General features: G+C 40.5%; 1 protein-coding gene across 1 annotated transcript in view; it reads left to right on the plus strand.

Moving 5' to 3' along the window:
• The window catches only part of LOC115120877 (intermembrane lipid transfer protein VPS13C-like), a 99,334-nt gene that overhangs the window by 41,837 nt on the left and 32,644 nt on the right, over positions 1-24,853 (plus strand). Inside the window, 5 exon segments of the mRNA XM_065016312.1 lie at positions 483-595; positions 1,025-1,084; positions 1,178-1,237; positions 1,522-1,602; positions 3,213-3,216. Coding sequence (XP_064872384.1) covers positions 483-595; positions 1,025-1,084; positions 1,178-1,237; positions 1,522-1,602; positions 3,213-3,216 — 318 coding nt within the window.

Raw genomic sequence — 24,853 nt, forward strand, 5'->3', positions numbered from 1 at the left:
CTCTGATGTCTGGTTGTCACTGTTGTTCTCTTTGTCTTCAACCCATTCTGCATGCTCTGATGTCTGGTTGTCATGTCACTGACTATCCACTAACAGCTCTTCCTCTGTTAATGCTGCATTAATCATCAAGGATTTAAGATAAAAAAACACAAAAAAGGCTTTAAGAGTCTAAAATCTTTAAAACGCCATGAAAACAAACAAGGTGGGTAACGTGTGTTGTGATCGTCAATGTGAATGGGTGTTGTGACAGTAGTTTTGACCAAAAGACATGATCTTAAATCTTCCAATGACTTGTGTACTGGTTGAAATCCACACATGATCAGCTGCCTGAGTAGCTTGTTCTGGTCATTATCTGCTGCCTGGGTAGCTTGTTCTGGTCATGATCAGCTGCCTGAGTAGCTTGTCCTGGTCATTATCAGCTGCCTGAGTAGCTTGTTCTGGTCATTATCAGCTGCCTGAGTAGCTTGTTCTGGTCATTTCAGAAAAGCCTCAGAAAGATGAGAAGAAGGACACGTTTGCTGAGAAGCTGGCCACGCAAGTCATCAAGAACCTGCAAGTCAAGATCACCAGCATCCACATCAGATATGAGGACGATGTTAGTTTCTAGAGCTGGGGGACAATACTCCTCCTCTTACAGCCTCCTCTCTCTTTGTCTCCTTTCCTCACCTCTCCTATATCCTTTCCTCAACTCCTTTCATTGTCTTCTCTCCTCATCCGTCCTCATCTCCTTTCCTCACCTCTCTTTTTTTTCCCTCCTCATATCCTTGTCTCCTTCCCTCATCTCCTCTCGTCACTGGCTCTCCTTGTCTCCTCAACTCCTCTCCTCACCTCCTCTCCTTGTCTCTTTTCCTTCCTCTCATTTCCTCACCTCATCTCCTAGTCTCGTTACCTCCCTCACTTACTCTTCTTGTCTGTTTTCGTCATCTCTCCTTGTCTCATTTCCTCACATCCTTTCCTAGTACTTCCTGCCTCCCAGTGCATTATGGGAAGTTGTGTGATTGTCTCTGTGGTTTGTGTGTTCCAGATATTAGACCCCCAGAAGCCCCTCTCTATGGGAGTCACCCTGGCTGAGCTGAGTCTACAGGTACACACACACACACTGGTTGACAAGATGTGACGAGTCTTTCTGATATCAGTCATTCTGCTCGTTCATTTTGTCTTGTGATTTTGTTTGTAGACGACCGATGAGAACTGGAAGTCGTGTATTCTGAACGAGGCAGCCAGAATCATCTACAAGGTAACAGCCGGTTTGGGGGAGCGTTAAATTAATACATGTTGATGTGATCTCTCGTCATTCTGCTCCAAGGTAACGCTGCCACTGTGGTAACACAGTCTGTAGCTCATACAGCTCATTCATGGAAGGCCTGACAGATTTCAGGGCAAAGCTGTGCTCTATGTTGTTGATTTGTAACGTTGGGGTGACATTGTTGATATGACCCAGTGCCCAGTTGACTTCCTGTCCTCGCTCTGTTGACTTCCTGTCCTCTCTCTGTTGACTTCCTGTCCTCTCTCTGTTTCCAGCTGGGCCGTTTGGAATGTCTGTGCGCCTACTGGAACGTCAACAGTCCCATCTTCTATAAAGGCTCCTGGGAAGAGATACTGGTAATTAACCTCTGTCTTTATCAGGAAGAGAAAGTGGTAATGAACCGCTCTGTCTTTTTCAGGAAGAGATACTGGTAATGAACCTCTCTGTCTTTATCAGGAAGAGATAGTGGTCATGAATTGTTTGTCTTTATTATGAAGAGATAGTGGTAATGAACCTCTCTGTCTTTATTAGGAAGAGATAGTGGTCATGAATTGTTGGTCTTTAGCAGGAAGAGATAGTGGTAATGAACCTTTCTGTCTTTATCAGGAAGAGATAGTGGTAATGAACCTCTCTGTCTTTATCAGGAAGAGATAGTGGTAATGAACCTCTCTGTCTTTATCAGGAAGAGATAGTGGTCATGAATTGTTGGTCTTTATCAGGAAGAGATAGTGGTAATGAACCTCTCTGTCTTTATCAGGAAGAGATGGTGGTAATGAACCTCTCTGTCTTTATTAGGAAGAGATAGTGGCCATGAATTGTTTGTCTTTATCAGGAAGAGATAGTGGTAATGAACCTCTGTCTTTATCAGGAAGAGATAGTGGTAATGAACCCCTCTGTCTTTATCAGGAAGAGATAGTGGTAATGAACCCTCTGTCTTTATCAGGAAGAGATAGTGGTAATGAACCTCTGTCTTTATCAGGAAGAGATGGTGGTAATGACCCTCTCTGTCTTTATCAGGAAGAGATAGTGGTCATGACCCTCTCTGTCTTTATCAGGAAGAGATAGTGGTAATGAACCTCTCTGTCTTTATCAGGAAGAGATAGTGGTAATGAACCTCTGTCTTTATCGGGAAGAGATAGTGGTAATGAACCTCTGTCTTTATCAGGAAGAGATAGTGGTAATGAACCTCTGTCTTTATCAGGAAGAGATAGTGGTAATGAACCTCTGTCTTTATCAGGAAGAGATAGTGGTAATGAACCGCTCTGTCTTTATCAGGAAGAGATACTGGTAATGACCCTCTCTGTCTTTATCAGGAAGAGATAGTGGTAATGAACCTCTCTGTCTTTATCAGGAAGAGATAGTGGTCATGACCCTCTCTGTCTTTATCAGGAAGAGATAGTGGTCATGACCCTCTCTGTCTTTATCAGGAAGAGATAGTGGTCATGAACCTTCTGTCTTTATCAGGAAGAGATAGTGGTCATGAACCTTCTGTCTTTATCAGGAAGAGATAGTGGTCATGAACCTCTCTGTCTTTATCAGGAAGAGATAGTGGTCATGAATTGTTTGTCTTTATTAGGAAGAGATAGTGGTAATGAACCTCTCTGTCTTTATCAGGAAGAGATAGTGGTCATGAATTGTTGGTCTTTATCAGGAAGAGATAGTGGTAATGAACCTCTCTGTCTTTATCAGGAAGAGATAGTGGTCATGAATTGTTGGTCTTTATCAGGAAGAGATAGTGGTAATGAACCTCTCTGTCTTTATCAGGAAGAGATAGTGGTAATGAACCTCTCTGTCTTTATCAGGAAGAGATAGTGGTCATGAATTGTTGGTCTTTATCAGGAAGAGATAGTGGTAATGAACCTCTCTGTCTTTATCAGGAAGAGATAGTGGTAATGAACCTCTCTATCTTTATCAGGAAGAGATAGTGGTAATTGTCTCCAGTGTGGTCTGATCATATTGTCTCCAGTGGGGTGTGGTCTGATCATATTGTCTCCAGTGGGGTGTGGTCTGATCATATTGTCTCCAGTGGGGTGTGGTCTGATCATATTGTCTCCAGTGGGGTCTGGTCTGATCATATTGTCTCCAGTGGGCTGTGGTCTGATCATATTGTCTCCAGTGGGGTGTGGTCTGATCATATTGTCTCCAGTGGGCTGTGGTCTGATCATATTGTCTCCAGTGGGGTCTGGTCTGATCATATTGTCTCCAGTGGGCTGTGGTCTGATCATATTGTCTCCAGTGGGGTCTGGTCTGATCATATTGTCTCCTGTGGGCTGTGGTCTGATCATATTGTCTCCAGTGGGGTCTGGTCTGATCATATTGTCTCCAGTGGGGTGTGGTCTGATCATATTGTCTCCAGTGGGGTCTGGTCTGATCATATTGTCTCCAGTGGGGTCTGGTCTGATCATATTGTCTCCAGTGGGCTGTGGTCTGATCATATTGTCTCCAGTGGGCTGTGGTCTGATCATATTGTCTCCAGTGGGGTGTGGTCTGATCATATTGTCTCCAGTGGGGTCTGGTCTGATCATATTGTCTCCAGTGGGGTCTGGTCTGATCATATTGTCTCCAGTGGGGTCTGGTCTGATCATATTGTCTCCAGTGGGGTGTGGTCTGATCACATTGTCTCTAGTGTGGTCTGATCATATTGTCTCCAGTGGGGTCTGGTCTGATCATATTGTCTCCAGTTGGGTGTGGTCATATTGTCTCCAGTGGGATGTGGTCTGATCATATTGTCCTCATGACTGATGAATCCCTTACCTGCTCAGGTCTTCTCTAGGTGTGTGTTATCTGTGATGGACTGCTCAGGTCTCTGTGTGTGTTATCTGTGATGGACTGCTCAGGTCTTCTCTAGGTGTGTGTGTTATCTGTGATGGACTGCTCAGGTCTCTGTGTGTGTTATCTGTGATGGACTGCTCAGGTCTTCTCTAGGTGTGTGTGTTATCTGTGATGGACTGCTCAGGTCTCTGTGTGTGTTATCTGTGATGGACTGCTCATGTTATCTGTGATGGACTGTTCAGGTCTTCTCTAGGTGTGTGTGTTATCTGTGATGGACTGTTCAGGTCTTCTCTCAGTGTGTGTTATCTGTGATGGACTGTTCAGGTCTCTGTGTGTGTTATCTGTGATGGACTGCTCAGGTCTCTGTGTGTGTTATCTGTGATGGACTGCTCAGGTCTTCCCTAGGTGTGTGTTATCTGTGATGGACTGCTCAGGTCTCTGTGTGTGTTATCTGTGATGGACTGCTCAGGTCTCTGTGTGTTATCTGTGATGGACTGCTCAGGTCTTCCCTAGGTGTGTGTTATCTGTGATGGACTGCTCAGGTCTTCTCTAGGTGTGTGTTATCTGTGATGGACTGCTCAGGTCTTCTCTAGGTGTGTGTGTTATCTGTGATGGACTGCTCAGGTCTTCCCTAGGTGTGTGTGTTATCTGTGATGGACTGCTCAGGTCTCTGTGTGTGTTATCTGTGATGGACTGCTCAGGTCTCTGTGTGTGTTATCTGTGATGGACTGCTCAGGTCTTCTCTAGGTGTGTGTGTTATCTGTGATGGACTGTTCAGGTCTTCTCTAGGTGTGTGTGTTATCTGTGATGGACTGCTCAGGTCTTCTCTAGGTGTGTGTGTTATCTGTGATGGACTGCTCAGGTCTCTGTGTGTGTTATCTGTGATCTCAGGTCTCTGTGTGTGTTATCTGTGATGGACTGCTCAGGTGTGTGTTATCTGTGATGGACTGCTCAGGTCTTCTAGGTGTGTGTGTTATCTGTGATGGACTGTTCAGGTCTTCTCTAGGTGTGTGTGTTATCTGTGATGGACTGCTCAGGTCTTCTAGGTGTGTGTGTTATCTGTGATGGACTGTCAGGTCTCTGTGTGTGTTATCTGTGATGGACTGCTCAGGTCTCTGTGTGTGTTATCTGTGATGGACTGCTCAGGTCTCTGTGTGTGTTATCTGTGATGGACTGCTCAGGTCTTCTCTAGGTGTGTGTTATCTGTGATGGACTGCTCAGGTCTTCTAGGTGTGTGTTATCTGTGATGGACTGCTCAGGTCTCTGTGTGTGTTATCTGTGATGGACTGCTCAGGTCTAGGTGTGTGTTATCTGTGATGGACTGCTCAGGTCTCTGTGTGTGTTATCTGTGATGGACTGCTCAGGTCTTCTCTCTGTGTGTGTTATCTGTGATGGACTGCTCAGGTCTTCTCTAGGTGTGTGTTATCTGTGATGGACTGCTCAGGTCTTCCCTAAGGGTGTGTGTTATCTGTGATGGACTGCTCAGGTCTCTGTGTGTGTTATCTGTGATGGACTGCTCAGGTCTTCTCTAGTGTGTGTGTTATCTGTGATGGACTGCTCAGGTCTTCTGTGATGGACTCTCAGGTCTCTGTGTGTGTTATCTGTGATGGACTGCTCAGGTCTTCTCTGAGGTGTGTGTTATCTGTGATGGACTGCTCAGGTCTCTGTGTGTGTTATCTCTGTGTGTGTTATCTGTGATGGACTCAGGTCTTCTCAGGTGTGTGTTATCTGTGATGGACTGCTCAGGTCTTCTGTGTGTGTTATCTGTGATGGACTGCTCAGGTCTTCTGTGATGGACCTCAGGTGTGTGTGTTATCTGTGATGGACTGCTCAGGTCTGTGTGTGTTATCTGTGATGGACTCCTCAGGTCTCTGTGTGTGTTATCTGTGATGGACTGCTCAGGTCTTCTCTAGGTGTGTGTTATCTGTGATGGACTGCTCAGGTCTTCTGTGATGGACTGCTCAGGGTGTGTGTTATCTGTGATGGACTGCTCAGGTCTTCTCTAGGTGTGTGTTATCTGTGATGGACTGCTCAGGTCTTCTCTAGGTGTGTGTTATCTGTGATGGACTGCTCAGGTCTTCTGTGTGTGTTATCTGGTGTGTGTGTTATCTGTGATGGACTGCTCAGGTCTTCTCTGTGTGTGTTATCTGTGATCTCAGGTCTCTGTGTGTGTTATCTGTGATGGACTCCTCAGGTCTCTGTGTGTGTTATCTGTGATGGACTCCTCAGGTCTCTGTGTGTGTTATCTGTGATGGACTGCTCAGGTCTTCTCTAGGTGTGTGTTATCTGTGATGGACTGCTCAGGTCTTCTCTAGGTGTGTGTGTTATCTGTGATGGACTGCTCAGGTCTTCTCTCAGTGTGTGTTATCTGTGATGGACTGCTCAGGTCTTCTCTCGGTGTGTGTTATCTGTGATGGACTGCTCAGGTCTCTGTGTGTGTTATCTGTGATGGACTGTCTTCTCTAGGTGTGTGTTATCTGTGATGGACTGCTCAGGTCTCTGTGTGTGTTATCTGTGATGGACTGCTCAGGTTATCTGTGATCTCTGTGTGTGTTATCTGTGATGGACTGCTCAGGTCTCTGTGTGTGTTATCTGTGATGGACTGCTCAGGTCTGAATCAGAGTGTTATCTGCATCCATCTGCCTCAGGTCTGAATCAGAGTAGCACTGCATCCATGGACCACACGGTCTGAATCAGAGTAGCACTGCATCCATCCGGCCACACGTCTGAATCAGAGTAGCACTGCATCCATCCGGCCACACGGCTGAATCAGAGTAGCACTGCATCCATCCAGCCACACGGCTGAATCAGAGTAGCACTGCATCCATCCAGCCACACGTCTGAATCAGAGTAGCACTGCATCCATCCAGCCACACGTCTGAATCAGAGTAGCACTGCATCCATCCAGCCACACGTCTGAATCAGAGTAGCACTGCATCCATCCAGCCACACGTCTGAATCAGAGTAGCACTGCATCCATCCAGCCACACGTCTGAATCAGAGTAGCACTCCAGCATCCATCCAGCCACACGTCGAATCTGAATCAGAGTAGCACTGCATCCATCCAGCCACACGTCTGAATCAGAGTAGCACTGCATCCATCCAGCCACACGTCTGAATCAGAGGTGCACTGCATCCATCCAGCCACACGTCTGAATCAGAGTAGCACTGCATCCATCCAGCCACACGTCTGAATCAGAGTAGCACTACATCCATCCAGCCACACGTCTGAATCAGAGGTGCACTGCATCCATCCAGCCACACGTCTGAATCAGAGTAGCACTGCATCCATCCAGCCACACCGCTGGAAATAGAACACCTTAGATGGGTTGGTGTTCGGCTGGGTCTCGCTGTGCCACTTTGGGACAACTGCTGATGTAAAAAGGGCTTTATAAAAAGCATTTGATTGGATGATTAGTTTATTAGAAGTCCATTCAGTGATTGGTTGATTAGTTTATTAGAAGTCCATTCAGTGATTGGTTGATTAGTTTATTAGAACTCCATTCAGTGATTGGTTGATTAGTTTATTAGAACTCCATTCAGTGATTGGTTGATTAGTTGATTAGAACTCCATTCAGTGATTGGTTGATTAGTTTATTACATTTACATTACATTTAAGTCATTTAGCAGACGCTCTTATCAGTGATTGGTTGATTAGTTTATTAGAACTCCATTCAGTGATTGGTTGATTAGTTTATTAGAGATCCAGTCAGTGATTGGTTGATTCGTTTATTAGAGATCCAGTCAGTGATTGGTTGATTCGTTTATTAGAGATCCAGTCAGTGATTGGTTGATTCGTTTATTAGAGATCCAGTCAGTGATTGGTTGATTAGTTTATTAGAGATCCAGTCAGTGATTGGTTGATTAGTTTATTAGAGATCCAGTCAGTGATTGGTTGATTCGTTTATTAGAGATCCAGTCAGTGATTGGTTGATTAGTTTATTAGAGCTCCATTCAGTGATTGGTTGATTAGTTTATTAGAGATCCAGTCAGTGATTGGTTGATTAGTTTATTAGAGATCCAGTCAGTGATTGGTTGATAGTTTATTAGAGATCCATTCAGTGATTGGTTGATTAGTTTATTAGAGATCCAGTCAGTGATTGGTTGATTAGTTTATTAGAGATCCATTCAGTGATTGGTTGATTAGTTTATTAGAGGTCCATTCAGTGATTGGTTGATTAGTTTATTAGAGGTCCATTCAGTGATTGGTTGATTAGTTTATTAGAGGTCCATTCAGTGATTGGTTGATTAGTTTATTAGAGATCCATTCAGTGATTGGTTGATTAGTTTATTAGAGATCCATTCAGTGATTGGTTGATTAGTTTATTAGAGATCCATTCAGTGATTGGTTGATTAGTTTATTAGAGATCCATTCAGTGATTGGTTGATTAGTTTATTAGAGATCCATTCAGTGATTGGTTGATTAGTTTATTAGAGATCCATTCAGTGATTGGTTGATTCGTTTATTAGAGGTCCAGTCAGTGATTGGTTGATTAGTTTATTAGAGATCCAGTCAGTGATTGGTTGATTAGTTTATTAGAGCTCCATTCAGTGATTGGTTGATTAGTTTATTAGAGCTCCATTCAGTGATTGGTTGATTAGTTTATTAGAGATCCATTCAGTGATTGGTTGATTAGTTTATTAGAGGTCCAGTCAGTGATTGGTTGATTAGTTTTATTAGAGATCCAGTCAGTGATTGGTTGATTAGTTTATTAGAGCTCCATTCAGTGATTGGTTGATTAGTTTATTAGAGATCCAGTCAGTGATTGGTTGATTAGTTTATTAGAGATCCAGTCAGTGATTGGTTGATTAGTTTATTAGAGATCCAGTCAGTGATTGGTTGATTAGTTTATTAGAGATCCAGTCAGTGATTGGTTGATAGTTTATTAGAGATCCAGTCAGTGATTGGTTGATTAGTTTATTAGAGATCCAGTCAGTGATTGGTTGATTAGTTTATTAGAGATCCAGTCAGTGATTGGTTGATTAGTTTATTAGAGGTCCAGTCAGTGATTGGTTGATTAGTTTATTAGAGGTCCAGTCAGTGATTGGTTGATTAGTTTATTAGAGCTCCAGTCAGTGATTGGTTGATTAGTTTATTCGAGGTCCAGTCAGTGATCATAATGATCCTCATAGCTCCGTGTTGTACAGACTGATAGGGAACTCCGTCCCAATCAGGAACATCCAGTTTTCCTCTCCCTGCCTGACCCAAATCCCCCGTCACGTGTCCCAGGTATGGCCCAGGTGCGTCCAGCCATCTGTTCCTCATGTGGACATGGTGTGTTTGCTCTCACAGCGTAGTAGCTATTAATACATATTGCATAACCCTCCTGTATTACAATTACCCCGACAGAACACACACACACACACACACACACACACATAGTAACACACAGGGGAGTTAGGAAATCGGTATTGTGACGCAAGACGAGACCAAGTGAACACAGACTCTGGTCCATAATCAGCCTTTTAATTAAATATCCCAGCAGATCATCCAGTGATAACAACAGTAGGTTACATAATGTCTGTTCAGTTTGTATTCAGACTGAGTTCTGGTTCTGTCTACAGTAGGTTAATTAATGTCTGTTCAGTTTGTATTCAGACTGAGTCCTGGTTCTGTCTACAGTAGGTTAATTAATGTCTGTTCAGTTTGTATTCAGAGTTCTGGTTCTGTCTACAGTAGGTTACATAATGTCTGTTCAGTTTGTATTCAGAGTTCTGGTTCTGTCTACAGTAGGTTACATAATGTCTGTTCAGTTTGTATTCAGAGTCCTGGTTCTGTCTACAGTAGGTTACATAATGTCTGTTCAGTTTGTATTCAGAGTTCTGGTTCTGTCTACAGTAGGTTAATTAATGTCTGTTCAGTTTGTATTCAGACTGAGTTCTGGTTCTGTCTACAGTAGGTCAATTAATGTCTGTTCAGTTTGTATTCAGAGTTCTGGTTCTGTCTACAGTAGGTTAATGAATGTCTGTTCAGTTTGTATTCAGAGTCCTGGTTCTGTCTACAGTAGGTTAATGAATGTCTGTTCAGTTTGTATTCAGACTGAGTTCTGGTTCTGTCTACAGTAGGTTAATGAATGTCTGTTCAGTTTGTATTCAGACTGAGTTCTGGTTCTGTCTACAGTAGGTTAATTAATGTCTGTTCAGTTTGTATTCAGAGTTCTGGTTCTGTCTACAGTAGGTTACATAATGTCTGTTCAGTTTGTATTCAGAGTTCTGGTTCTGTCTACAGTAGGTTAATGAATGTCTGTTCAGTTTGTATTCAGACTGAGTTCTGGTTCTGTCTACAGTAGGTTAATTAATGTCTGTTCAGTTTGTATTCAGAGTTCTGGTTCTGTCTACAGTAGGTTAATGAATGTCTGTTCAGTTTGTATTCAGACTGAGTCCTGGTTCTGTCTACAGTAGGTTAATTAATGTCCAGTTTGTATTCAGAGTTCTGGTTCTGTCTACAGTAGGTTAATTAATGTCTGTTCAGTTTGTATTCAGACTGAGTTCTGGTTCTGTCTACAGTAGGTTAATTAATGTCTGTTCAGTTTGTATTCAGAGTCCTGGTTCTGTCTACAGTAGGTTAATGAATGTCTGTTCAGTTTGTATTCAGACTGAGTTCTGGTTCTGTCTACAGTAGGTTAATGAATGTCTGTTCAGTTTGTATTCAGACTGAGTTCTGGTTCTGTCTACAGTAGGTTAATTAATGTCTGTTCAGTTTGTATTCAGAGTCCTGGTTCTGTCTACAGTAGGTTAATGAATGTCTGTTCAGTTTGTATTCAGAGTCCTGGTTCTGTCTACAGTAGGTTAATGAATGTCTGTTCAGTTTTTGTATTCAGACTGAGTTCTGGTTCTGTCTACAGTAGGTTAATTAATGTCTGTCCAGTTTGTATTCAGAGTCCTGGTTCTGTCTACAGTAGGTTAACTAATGTCAGTTCAGTTTGTATTCAGACTGAGTTCTGGTTCTGTCTACAGTAGGTTAATTAATGTCTGTTCAGTTTGTATTCAGACTGAGTTCTGGTTCTGTCTACAGTAGGTTACATAATGTCAGGTCAGTTTGTATTCAGACTGAGTTCTGGTTCTGTCTACAGTAGGTTACATAATGTCTGTTCAGTTTGTATTCAGACTGAGTTCTGGTTCTGTCTACAGTAGGTTAATTAATGTATGTTCAGTTTGTATTCAGAGTCCTGGTTCTGTCTACAGTAGGTTACATAATGTCTGTTCAGTTTGTATTCAGACTGAGTTCTGGTTCTGTCTACAGTAGGTTACATAATGTCAGGTCAGTTTGTATTCAGACTGAGTTCTGGTTCTGTCTACAGTAGGTTAATTAATGTCCAGTTTGTATTCAGACTGATTTCTGGTTCTGTCTACAGTAGGTTCATTAATGTCTGTTCAGTTTGTATTCAGAGTTCTGGTTCTGTCTACAGTAGGTTAATTAATGTCTGTCCAGTTTGTATTCAGAGTCCTGGTTCTGTCTACAGTAGGTTAATTAATGTCCAGTTTGTATTCAGACTGAGTTCTGGTTCTGTCTACAGTAGGTTACATAATGTCCAGTTTGTATTCAATGTTCTGTCTACAGTAGGTTACATAATGTCCAGTTTGTATTCAGACTGAGTTCTGGTTCTGCTACAGTAGGTTACATAATGTCTGTCCAGTTTGTATTCAGACTGAGTCCTGGTTCTGTCTACAGTAGATTAATTAATGTCTGTCCAGTTTGTATTCAGACTGAGTGCTGGTTCTGTCTACAGTAGGTTACATAATGTCTGTTCAGTTTGTATTCAGACTGAGTCCTGGTTCTGTCTACAGTATGTTAATTAATGTCAGTTTGTATTCAGACTGAGTTCTGTTCTGTCTACAGTAGGTTAATTAATGTCCAGTTTGTATTCAGAGTCCTGGTTCTGTCTACAGTAGGTTAATTAATGTCTGTTCAGTTTGTATTCAGACTGAGTTCTGGTTCTGTCTACAGTAGGTTAATTAATGTCTGTTCAGTTTGTATTCAGACTGAGTTCTGGTTCTGTCTACAGTAGGTTCATTAATGTCTGTTCAGTTTGTATTCAGAGTCCTGGTTCTGTCTACAGTAGGTTAATTAATTAATGTCCAGTTTGTATTCAGACTGAGTTCTGGTTCTGTCTACAGTAGGTTACATAATGTCTGTTCAGTTTGTATTCAGACTGAGTCCTGGTTCTGTCTACAGTAGGTTAATTAATGTCTGTTCAGTTTGTATTCAGACTGAGTCCTGGTTCTGTCTACAGTAGATTAATTAATGTCTGTCCAGTTTGTATTCAGACTGAGTGCTGGTTCTGTCTACAGTAGGTTACATAATGTCTGTCCAGTTTGTATTCAGACTGAGTCCTGGTTCTGTCTACAGTAGGTTACATAATGTCCAGTTTGTATTCAGACTGAGTTCTGGTTCTGCTACAGTAGGTTACATAATGTCTGTCCAGTTTGTATTCAGACTGAGTCCTGGTTCTGTCTACAGTAGATTAATTAATGTCTGTCCAGTTTGTATTCAGACTGAGTGCTGGTTCTGTCTACAGTAGGTTAATTAATGTCCAGTTTGTATTCAGACTGAGTTCTGGTTCTGTCTACAGTAGGTTACATAATGTCCAGTTTGTATTCAGACTGAGTGCTGGTTCTGTCTACAGTAGGTTACATAATGTCCAGTTTGTATTCAGACTGAGTTCTGGTTCTGCTACAGTAGGTTACATAATGTCTGTCCAGTTTGTATTCAGACTGAGTCCTGGTTCTGTCTACAGTAGATTAATTAATGTCTGTCCAGTTTGTATTCAGACTGAGTGCTGGTTCTGTCTACAGTAGGTTACATAATGTCTGTCCAGTTTGTATTCAGACTGAGTCCTGGTTCTGTCTACAGTAGATTAATTAATGTCTGTCCAGTTTGTATTCAGACTGAGTTCTGGTTCTGTCTACAGTAGGTTAATTAATGTCCAGTTTGTATTCAGAGTCCTGGTTCTGTCTACAGTAGGTTAATTAATGTCTGTTCAGTTTGTATTCAGACTGAGTTCTGGTTCTGTCTACAGTAGGTTAATTAATGTCTGTTCAGTTTGTATTCAGACTGAGTTCTGGTTCTGTCTACAGTAGGTTAATTAATGTCTGTCCAGTTTGTATTCAGACTGAGTTCTGGTTCTGTCTACAGTAGGTTAATTAATGTCCAGTTTGTATTCAGAGTCCTGGTTCTGTCTACAGTAGGTTAATTAATGTCTGTTCAGTTTGTATTCAGACTGAGTTCTGGTTCTGTCTACAGTAGGTTAATTAATGTCTGTTCAGTTTGTATTCAGACTGAGTTCTGGTTCTGTCTACAGTAGGTTCATTAATGTCTGTTCAGTTTGTATTCAGAGTCCTGGTTCTGTCTACAGTAGGTTAATTAATTAATGTCCAGTTTGTATTCAGACTGAGTTCTGGTTCTGTCTACAGTAGGTTACATAATGTCTGTTCAGTTTGTATTCAGACTGAGTCCTGGTTCTGTCTACAGTAGGTTAATTAATGTCTGTTCAGTTTGTATTCAGACTGAGTTCTGGTTCTGTCTACAGTAGGTTAATTAATGTTCAGTTTGTATTCAGACTGAGTTCTGGTTCTGTCTACAGTAGATTAATTAATGTCTGTCCAGTTTGTATTCAGACTGAGTCCTGGTTCTGTCTACAGTAGGTTAATTAATTAATGTCCAGTTTGTATTCAGACTGAGTTCTGGTTCTGTCTACAGTAGGTTAGTTAATGTCTGTTCAGTTTGTATTCAGACTGAGTTCTGGTTCTGTCTACAGTAGGTTAATTAATGTCCAGTTTGTATTCAGACTGAGTCCTGGTTCTGTCTACAGTAGGTTCATTAATGTCTGTTCAGTTTGTATTCAGAGTTCTGGTTCTGTCTACAGTAGGTTAATTAATGTCCAGTTTGTATTCAGAGTCCTGGTTCTGTCTACAGTAGGTTACATAATGTCTGTTCAGTTTGTATTCAGACTGAGTCCTGGTTCTGTCTACAGTAGGTTAATTAATGTCTGTTCAGTTTGTATTCAGACTGAGTTCTGGTTCTGTCTACAGTAGGTTAATTAATGTCCAGTTTGTATTCAGAGTCCTGGTTCTGTCTACAGTAGGTTAATTAATGTCTGTTCAGTTTGTATTCAGACTGAGTTCTGGTTCTGTCTACAGTAGGTTAATTAATGTCTGTTCAGTTTGTATTCAGACTGAGTCCTGGTTCTGTCTACAGTAGGTTAATTAATTAATGTCCAGTTTGTATTCAGACTGAGTTCTGGTTCTGTCTACAGTAGGTTACATAATGTCTGTTCAGTTTGTATTCAGACTGAGTCCTGGTTCTGTCTACAGTAGGTTAATTAATGTCTGTTCAGTTTGTATTCAGACTGAGTTCTGGTTCTGTCTACAGTAGGTTAATTAATGTTCAGTTTGTATTCAGACTGAGTTCTGGTTCTGTCTACAGTAGATTAATTAATGTCTGTCCAGTTTGTATTCAGACTGAGTCCTGGTTCTGTCTACAGTAGGTTAATTAATTAATGTCCAGTTTGTATTCAGACTGAGTCCTGGTTCTGTCTACAGTAGGTTCATTAATGTCTGTTCAGTTTGTATTCAGAGTTCTGGTTCTGTCTACAGTAGGTTAATTAATGTCCAGTTTGTATTCAGAGTCCTGGTTCTGTCTACAGTAGGTTACATAATGTCTGTTCAGTTTGTATTCAGACTGAGTCCTGGTTCTGTCTACAGTAGATTAATTAATGTCTGTTCAGTTTGTATTCAGACTGAGTTCTGGTTCTGTCTACAGTAGGTTAATTAATGTCTGTTCAGTTTGTATTCAGAGTTCTGGTTCTGTCTACAGTAGGTTAATTAATGTCTGTTCAGTTTGTATTCAGACTGAGTGCTGGTTCTGTCTACAGTAGGTTAATTAATGTCTGTTCTCCAGTTGTACCACTGTATATGGTGTGTTGGATTAATGATCTGCAGGGTTTATTGAGGAAAATGCAAATGTCTATAAAACAGGAGAGGTTAAGGAATGCAGTTTGAAAAGATAATGGGGAGGAGAGGTTAACACCATCAGTGTTGTTGTTTGTACCTCAGACTGAGGGATCTATAATATAATGAGGTTAAGGTTAACACCATCAGTGTTGTTGTAGTACCTCAGTTCAGGGATCTATAATATAATGAGGTTAAGGTTAACACCATCAGTGTTGTTGTAGTACCTCATACAGGGATCTGTAATATAATGAGGTTAGAGGTTACACCATCAGTGTTGTTTGTAGTTCCTCAGACAGGGATCTGTAATATAATGAGGTTAAGGTTAATGGTTCACCAGTCAGTGTTGTTGTAGTACCTGGTGTGGGATCTTAATATAATGAGGTTAGAGGTTAACACCGTCAGTGTTGTTGTAGTTCCTCAGACAGGGATCTGTAAATAATGAGGGAGGGAGGTTAGAGGTTAACACCATCAGTGTTGTTGTAGTACCTCATACAGGGATCTATAATATAATGAGGTTAGAGGTTAACACCATCAGTGTTGTTGTAGTACCTCATACAGGGATCTATAATATAATGAGGGAGGTTAGGTTAGGTTAACACCATCAGTGTTGTTGTAGTACCTCATACAGGGATCTATAATATAATGAGGTTAGAGGTTAACACCATCAGTGTTGTTGTAGTACCTCATACAGGGATCTGTAATATAATGAGGTTAGAGGTTAACACCATCAGTGTTGTTGTAGTTCCTCATACAGGGATCTGTAATATAATGAGGGAGGAGAGGTTAGAGGTTAACACCGTCAGTGTTGTTGTAGTACCTCATACAGGGATCTGTAATATAATGAGGTTAGAGGTTAACACCGTCAGTGTTGTTGTAGTTCCTCATACAGGGATCTGTAATATAATGAGGGAGGAGAGGTTAGAGGTTAACACCATCAGTGTTGTTGTAGTACCTCATACAGGGATCTATAATATAATGAGGTTAGAGGTTAACACCATCAGTGTTGTTGTAGTTCCTCATACAGGGATCTATAATATAATGAGGTTAGAGGTTAACACCATCAGTGTTGTTGTAGTACCTCATACAGGGATCTATAATATGAGGTTAGAGGTTAACACCATCAGTGTTGTTGTAGTACCTCATACAGGGATCTATAATATAATGAGGTTAGAGGTTAACACCATCAGTGTTGTTGTAGTTCCTCATACAGGGATCTGTAATATAATGAGGGAGGTTAGAGGTTACAGGGATCTGTAATATAATGAGGTTAGAGGTTAACACCATCAGTGTTGTTGTAGTACCTCATACAGGGATCTATAATATAATGAGGTTAGAGGTTAACACCATCAGTGTTGTTGTAGTACCTCATACAGGGATCTATAATATAATGAGGTTAGAGGTTAACACCATCAGTGTTGTTGTAGTTCCTCATACAGGGATCTGTAATATAATGAGGGAGGAGAGGTTAGAGGTTAACACCATCAGTGTTGTTGTAGTACCTCATACAGGGATCTGTAATATAATGAGGTTAGAGGTTAACACCGTCAGTGTTGTTGTAGTACCTCATACAGGGATCTATAATATATTGAGGGAGGAGAGGTTAGAGGTTAACACCATCAGTGTTGTTGTAGTACCTCATACAGGGATCTATAATATAATGAGGTTAGAGGTTAACACCATCAGTGTTGTTGTAGTACCTCATACAGGGATCTATAATATGAGGTTAGAGGTTAACACCATCAGTGTTGTTGTAGTACCTCATACAGGGATCTATAATATAATGAGGGAGGAGAGGTTAGAGGTTAAAGGTTAACACCATCAGTGTTGTTGTAGTACCTCATACAGGGATCTGTAATATAATGAGGGAGGAGAGGTTAGAGGTTAACACCATCAGTGTTGTTGTAGTACCTCATACAGGGATCTATAATATGAGGTTAGAGGTTAACACCATCAGTGTTGTTGTAGTACCTCATACAGGGATCTATAATATAATGAGGTTAGAGGTTAACACCATCAGTGTTGTTGTAGTACCTCATACAGGGATCTATAATATAATGAGGTTAGAGGTTAACACCATCAGTGTTGTTGTAGTACCTCATACAGGGATCTGTAATATAATGAGGTTAGAGGTTAACACCATCAGTGTTGTTGTAGTTCCTCATACAGGGATCTGTAATATAATGAGGGAGGAGAGGTTAGAGGTTAACACCATCAGTGTTGTTGTAGTACCTCATACAGGGATCTGTAATATAATGAGGTTAGAGGTTAACACCATCAGTGTTGTTGTAGTTCCTCATACAGGGATCTGTAATATAATGAGGGAGGAGAGGTTAGAGGTTAACACCGTCAGTGTTGTTGTAGTACCTCATACAGGGATCTGTAATATAATATAATGAGTGTTGTTGTAGTTACAGGGATCTGTAATATAATGTTAGAGGTTAACACCGTCAGTGTTGTTGTAGTACCTCATACAGGGATCTGTAATATAATGAGGGAGGAGAGGTTAGAGGTTAACACCATCAGTGTTGTTGTAGTACCTCATACAGGGATCTATAATATAATGAGGTTAGAGGTTAACACCATCAGTGTTGTTGTAGTACCTCATACAGGGATCTATAATATGAGGTTAGAGGTTAACACCATCAGTGTTGTTGTAGTACCTCATACAGGGATCTATAATATAATGAGGTTAGAGGTTAACACCATCAGTGTTGTTGTAGTACCTCATACAGGGATCTATAATATAATGAGGTTAGAGGTTAACACCATCAGTGTTGTTGTAGTACCTCATACAGGGATCTGTAATATAATGAGGTTAGAGGTTAACACCATCAGTGTTGTTGTAGTTCCTCATACAGGGATCTGTAATATAATGAGGAGGAGAGGTTAGAGGTTAACACCATCAGTGTTGTTGTAGTACCTCATACAGGGATCTGTAATATAATGAGGTTAGAGGTTAACACCATCAGTGTTGTTGTAGTTCCTCATACAGGGATCTGTAATATAATGAGGAGGAGAGGTTAGAGGTTAACACCATCAGTGTTGTTGTAGTACCTCATACAGGGATCTATAATATAATGAGGTTAGAGGTTAACACCATCAGTGTTGTTGTAGTTCCTCATACAGGGATCTGTAATATAATGAGGGAGGAGAGGTTAGAGGTTAACACCATCAGTGTTGTTGTAGTACCTCATACAGGGATCTGTAATATAATGAGGGAGGAGAGGTTAGAGGTTAACACCATCAGTGTTGTTGTAGTACCTCATACAGGGATCTATAATATAATGAGGGAGGAGAGGTTAGAGGTTAACACCATCAGTGTTGTTGTAGTACCTCATACAGGGATCTATAATATAATGAGGTTAGAGGTTAACACCATCAGTGTTGTTGTAGTTCCTCATACAGGGATCTGTAATATAATGAGGGAGGAGAGGTTAGAGGTTAAAGGTTAACACCATCAGTGTTGTTGTAGTACCTCATACAGGGATCTGTAATATAATGAGGGAGGAGAGGTTAGAGGTTAAAGGTTAACACCATCAGTGTTGTTGTAGTTCCTCATACAGGGATCTGTAATATAATGAGGTTAGAGGTTAAAGGTTAACACCATCAGTGTTGTTGTAGTTCCTCATACAGGGATCTATAATATAATGAGGTTAGAGGTTAACACCATCAGTGTTGTTGTAGTACCTCATACAGGGATCTATAATATAATGAGGTTAGAGGTTAACACCATCAGTGTTGTTGTAGTACCTCATACAGGGATCTGTAATATAATGAGGTTAGAGGTTAACACCATCAGTGTTGTTGTAGTTCCTCATACAGGGATCTGTAATATAATGAGGGAGGAGAGGTTAGAGGTTAACACCATCAGTGTTGTTGTAGTACCTCATACAGGGATCTGTAATATAATGAGGTTAGAGGTTAACACCGTCAGTGTTGTTGTAGTTCCTCATACAGGGATCTGTAATATAATGAGGTTAGAGGTTAACACCATCAGTGTTGTTGTAGTACCTCATACAGGGATCTATAATATAATGAGGTTAGAGGTTAACACCATCAGTGTTGTTGTAGTACCTCATACAGGGATCTATAATATAATGAGGTTAGAGGTTAACACCATCAGTGTTGTTGTAGTACCTCATACAGGGATCTATAATATAATGAGGTTAGAGGTTAACACCATCAGTGTTGTTGTAGTTCCTCATACAGGGATCTGTAATATAATGAGGGAGGAGAGGTTAGAGGTTAACACCATCAGTGTTGTTGTAGTACCTCATACAGGGATCTGTAATATAATGAGGTTAGAGGTTAACACCATCAGTGTTGTTGTAGTTCCTCATACAGGGATCTGTAATATAATGAGGGGAGGTTAGAGGTTAGAGGTTAACACCATCAGTGTTGTTGTAGTACCTCATACAGGGATCTATAATATAATGAGGGTTAGAGGTTAACACCATCAGTGTTGTTGTAGTACCTCATACAGGGATCTATAATATAATGAGGTTAGAGGTTAACACCATCAGTGTTGTTGTAGTACCTCATACAGGGATCTATAATATAATGAGGTTAGAGGTTAACACCATCAGTGTTGTTGTAGTTCCTCATACAGGGATCTGTAATATAATGAGGTTAGAGGTTAACACCATCAGTGTTGTTGTAGTTCCTCATACAGGGATCTGTAATATAATGAGGTTAACACCATCAGTGTTGTTGTAGTTCCTCATACAGGGATCTGTAATATAACAGAGGTTAACACTGTGTTGTTGTAGTACCTCATCAGGGATCTGTAATATAATGAGGTTAGAGGTTAACACAGTCAGTGTTGTTGTAGTTCCTCATACAGGGATCTGTAATATAATGAGGGAGGAGAGGTTAGAGGTTAACACCATCAGTGTTGTTGTAGTACCTCATACAGGGATCTATAATATAATGAGGTTAGAGGTTAACACCATCAGTGTTGTTGTAGTTCCTCATACAGGGATCTATAATATAATGAGGTTAGAGGTTAACACCATCAGTGTTGTTGTAGTACCTCATACAGGGATCTATAATATGAGGTTAGAGGTTAACACCATCAGTGTTGTTGTAGTACCTCATACAGGGATCTATAATATAATGAGGTTAGAGGTTAACACCATCAGTGTTGTTGTAGTTCCTCATACAGGGATCTGTAATATAATGAGGGAGGAGAGGTTAGAGGTTAACACCATCAGTGTTGTTGTAGTACCTCATACAGGGATCTGTAATATAATGAGGTTAGAGGTTAACACCATCAGTGTTGTTGTAGTTCCTCATACAGGGATCTATAATATAATGAGGTTAGAGGTTAACACCATCAGTGTTGTTGTAGTACCTCATACAGGGATCTGTAATATAATGAGGTTAGAGGTTAACACCATCAGTGTTGTTGTAGTTCCTCATACAGGGATCTGTAATATAATGAGGAGGAGAGGTTAGAGGTTAACACCATCAGTGTTGTTGTAGTACCTCATACAGGGATCTGTAATATAATGAGGTTAGAGGTTAACACCATCAGTGTTGTTGTAGTACCTCATACAGGGATCTATAATATAATGAGGGAGGAGAGGTTAGAGGTTAACACCATCAGTGTTGTTGTAGTACCTCATACAGGGATCTATAATATAATGAGGTTAGAGGTTAACACCATCAGTGTTGTTGTAGTACCTCATACAGGGATCTATAATATAATGAGGTTAGAGGTTAACACCATCAGTGTTGTTGTAGTACCTCATACAGGGATCTATAATATAATGAGGTTAGAGGTTAACACCATCAGTGTTGTTGTAGTTCCTCATACAGGGATAGTCTGTAATATAATGAGGGAGGAGAGGTTAGAGGTTAACACCATCAGTGTTGTTGTAGTACCTCATACAGGGATCTATAATATAATGAGGTTAGAGGTTAACACCATCAGTGTTGTTGTAGTTCCTCATACAGGGATCTGTAATATAATGAGGAGGAGAGGTTAGAGGTTAACACCATCAGTGTTGTTGTAGTACCTCATACAGGGATCTATAATATAATGAGGTTAGAGGTTAACACCATCAGTGTTGTTGTAGTACCTCATACAGGGATCTATAATATAATGAGGTTAGAGGTTAACACCATCAGTGTTGTTGTAGTTCCTCATACAGGGATCTGTAATATAATGAGGTTAGAGGTTAACACCATCAGTGTTGTTGTAGTACCTCATACAGGGATCTGTAATATAATGAGGTTAGAGGTTAACACCATCAGTGTTGTTGTAGTACCTCATACAGGGATCTGTAATATAATGAGGTTAGAGGTTAACACCATCAGTGTTGTTGTAGTACCTCATACAGGGATCTGTAATATAATGAGGTTAGAGGTTAACACCATCAGTGTTGTTGTAGTTCCTCATACAGGATCTATAATATAATGATCAGTGTTGTTGTAGTTCCTCATACAGGGATCTGTAATATAATGAGGAGGTTAGAGGTTAACACCATCAGTGTTGTTGTAGTACCTCATACAGGGATCTATAATATAATGAGGTTAGAGGTTAACACCATCAGTGTTGTTGTAGTTCCTCATACAGGGATCTGTAATATAATGAGGGAGGAGAGGTTAGAGGTTAACACCATCAGTGTTGTTGTAGTACCTCATACAGGGATCTGTAATATAATGAGGGAGGAGAGGTTAGAGGTTAACACCATCAGTGTTGTTGTAGTACCTCATACAGGGATCTATAATATAATGAGGTTAGAGGTTAACACCATCAGTGTTGTTGTAGTTCCTCATACAGGGATCTATAATATAATGAGGTTAGAGGTTAACACCATCAGTGTTGTTGTAGTACCTCATACAGGGATCTATAATATGAGGTTAGAGGTTAACACCATCAGTGTTGTTGTAGTACCTCATACAGGGATCTATAATATAATGAGGTTAGAGGTTAACACCATCAGTGTTGTTGTAGTACCTCATACAGGGATCTATAATATAATGAGGTTAGAGGTTAACACCATCAGTGTTGTTGTAGTACCTCATACAGGGATCTATAATATAATGAGGTTAGAGGTTAACACCATCAGTGTTGTTGTAGTTCCTCATACAGGGATCTGTAATATAATGAGGGAGGAGAGGTTAGAGGTTAACACCATCAGTGTTGTTGTAGTACCTCATACAGGGATCTGTAATATAATGAGGTTAGAGGTTAACACCATCAGTGTTGTTGTAGTTCCTCATACAGGGATCTGTAATATAATGAGGGAGGAGAGGTTAGAGGTTAACACCATCAGTGTTGTTGTAGTACCTCATACAGGGATCTGTAATATAATGAGGTTAGAGGTTAACACCATCAGTGTTGTTGTAGTACCTCATACAGGGATCTGTAATATAATGAGGAGGAGGTTAGAGGTTAACACCATCAGTGTTGTTGTAGTACCTCATACAGGGATCTATAATATAATGAGGTTAGAGGTTAACACCATCAGTGTTGTTGTAGTACCTCATACAGGGATCTGTAATATAATGAGGTTAGAGGTTAACACCATCAGTGTTGTTGTAGTTCCTCATACAGGGATCTGTAATATAATGAGGGAGAGAGGTTAGAGGTTAACACCATCAGTGTTGTTGTAGTACCTCATACAGGGATCTATAATATAATGAGGTTAGAGGTTAACACCATCAGTGTTGTTGTAGTTCCTCATACAGGGATCTGTAATATAATGAGGGAGGAGAGGTTAGAGGTTAAAGGTTAACACCATCAGTGTTGTTGTAGTACCTCATACAGGGATCTGTAATATAATGAGGGAGGAGAGGTTAGAGGTTAACACCATCAGTGTTGTTGTAGTACCTCATACAGGGATCTATAATATAATGAGGTTAGAGGTTAACACCATCAGTGTTGTTGTAGTTCCTCATACAGGGATCTATAATATAATGAGGTTAGAGGTTAACACCATCAGTGTTGTTGTAGTACCTCATACAGGGATCTATAATATGAGGTTAGAGGTTAACACCATCAGTGTTGTTGTAGTACCTCATACAGGGATCTATAATATAATGAGGTTAGAGGTTAACACCATCAGTGTTGTTGTAGTACCTCATACAGGGATCTATAATATAATGAGGTTAGAGGTTAACACCATCAGTGTTGTTGTAGTACCTCATACAGGGATCTGTAATATAATGAGGTTAGAGGTTAACACCATCAGTGTTGTTGTAGTTCCTCATACAGGGATCTGTAATATAATGAGGAGGAGAGGTTAGAGGTTAACACCATCAGTGTTGTTGTAGTACCTCATACAGGGATCTGTAATATAATGAGGTTAGAGGTTAACACCATCAGTGTTGTTGTAGTTCCTCATACAGGGATCTGTAATATAATGAGGGAGGAGAGGTTAGAGGTTAACACCATCAGTGTTGTTGTAGTACCTCATACAGGGATCTGTAATATAATGAGGTTAGAGGTTAACACCATCAGTGTTGTTGTAGTACCTCATACAGGGATCTGTAATATAATGAGGGAGGAGAGATTAGAGGTTAACACCATCAGTGTTGTTGTAGTACCTCATACAGGGATCTATAATATAATGAGGTTAGAGGTTAACACCATCAGTGTTGTTGTAGTACCTCATACAGGGATCTGTAATATAATGAGGTTAGAGGTTAACACCATCAGTGTTGTTGTAGTTCCTCATACAGGGATCTGTAATATAATGAGGAGGAGAGGTTAGAGGGTTAACACCATCAGTGTTGTTGTAGTACCTCATACAGGGATCTGTAATATAATGAGGGAGGAGAGGTTAGAGGTTAACACCATCAGTGTTGTTGTAGTACCTCATACAGGGATCTATAATATAATGAGGTTAGAGGTTAACACCATCAGTGTTGTTGTAGTTCCTCATACAGGGATCTATAATATAATGAGGTTAGAGGTTAACACCATCAGTGTTGTTGTAGTACCTCATACAGGGATCTATAATATGAGGTTAGAGGTTAACACCATCAGTGTTGTTGTAGTTCCTCATACAGGGATCTGTAATATAATGAGGGAGGAGAGGTTAGAGGTTAACACCATCAGTGTTGTTGTAGTACCTCATACAGGGATCTGTAATATAATGAGGTTAGAGGTTAACACCGTCAGTGTTGTTGTAGTACCTCATACAGGGATCTGTAATATAATGAGGGAGGAGAGATTAGAGGTTAACACCATCAGTGTTGTTGTAGTACCTCATACAGGGATCTATAATATAATGAGGTTAGAGGTTAACACCATCAGTGTTGTTGTAGTACCTCATACAGGGATCTATAATATAATGAGGTTAGAGGTTAACACCATCAGTGTTGTTGTAGTACCTCATACAGGGATCTATAATATGAGGTTAGAGGTTAACACCATCAGTGTTGTTGTAGTACCTCATACAGGGATCTATAATATAATGAGGTTAGAGGTTAACACCATCAGTGTTGTTGTAGTTCCTCATACAGGGATCTGTAATATAATGAGGGAGGAGAGGTTAGAGGTTAACACCATCAGTGTTGTTGTAGTACCTCATACAGGGATCTGTAATATAATGAGGTTAGAGGTTAACACCATCAGTGTTGTTGTAGTACCTCATACAGGGATCTATAATATGAGGTTAGAGGTTAACACCATCAGTGTTGTTGTAGTACCTCATACAGGGATCTATAATATAATGAGGTTAGAGGTTAACACCATCAGTGTTGTTGTAGTTCCTCATACAGGGATCTGTAATATAATGAGGGAGGAGAGGTTAGAGGTTAACACCATCAGTGTTGTTGTAGTACCTCATACAGGGATCTGTAATATAATGAGGTTAGAGGTTAACACCGTCAGTGTTGTTGTAGTACCTCATACAGGGATCTATAATA

Source organism: Oncorhynchus nerka, unplaced genomic scaffold (genome assembly GCF_034236695.1).
Source record: "Oncorhynchus nerka isolate Pitt River unplaced genomic scaffold, Oner_Uvic_2.0 unplaced_scaffold_1036, whole genome shotgun sequence".
In the NCBI taxonomy this organism is placed as follows: Eukaryota; Metazoa; Chordata; class Actinopteri; order Salmoniformes; family Salmonidae; genus Oncorhynchus; species Oncorhynchus nerka.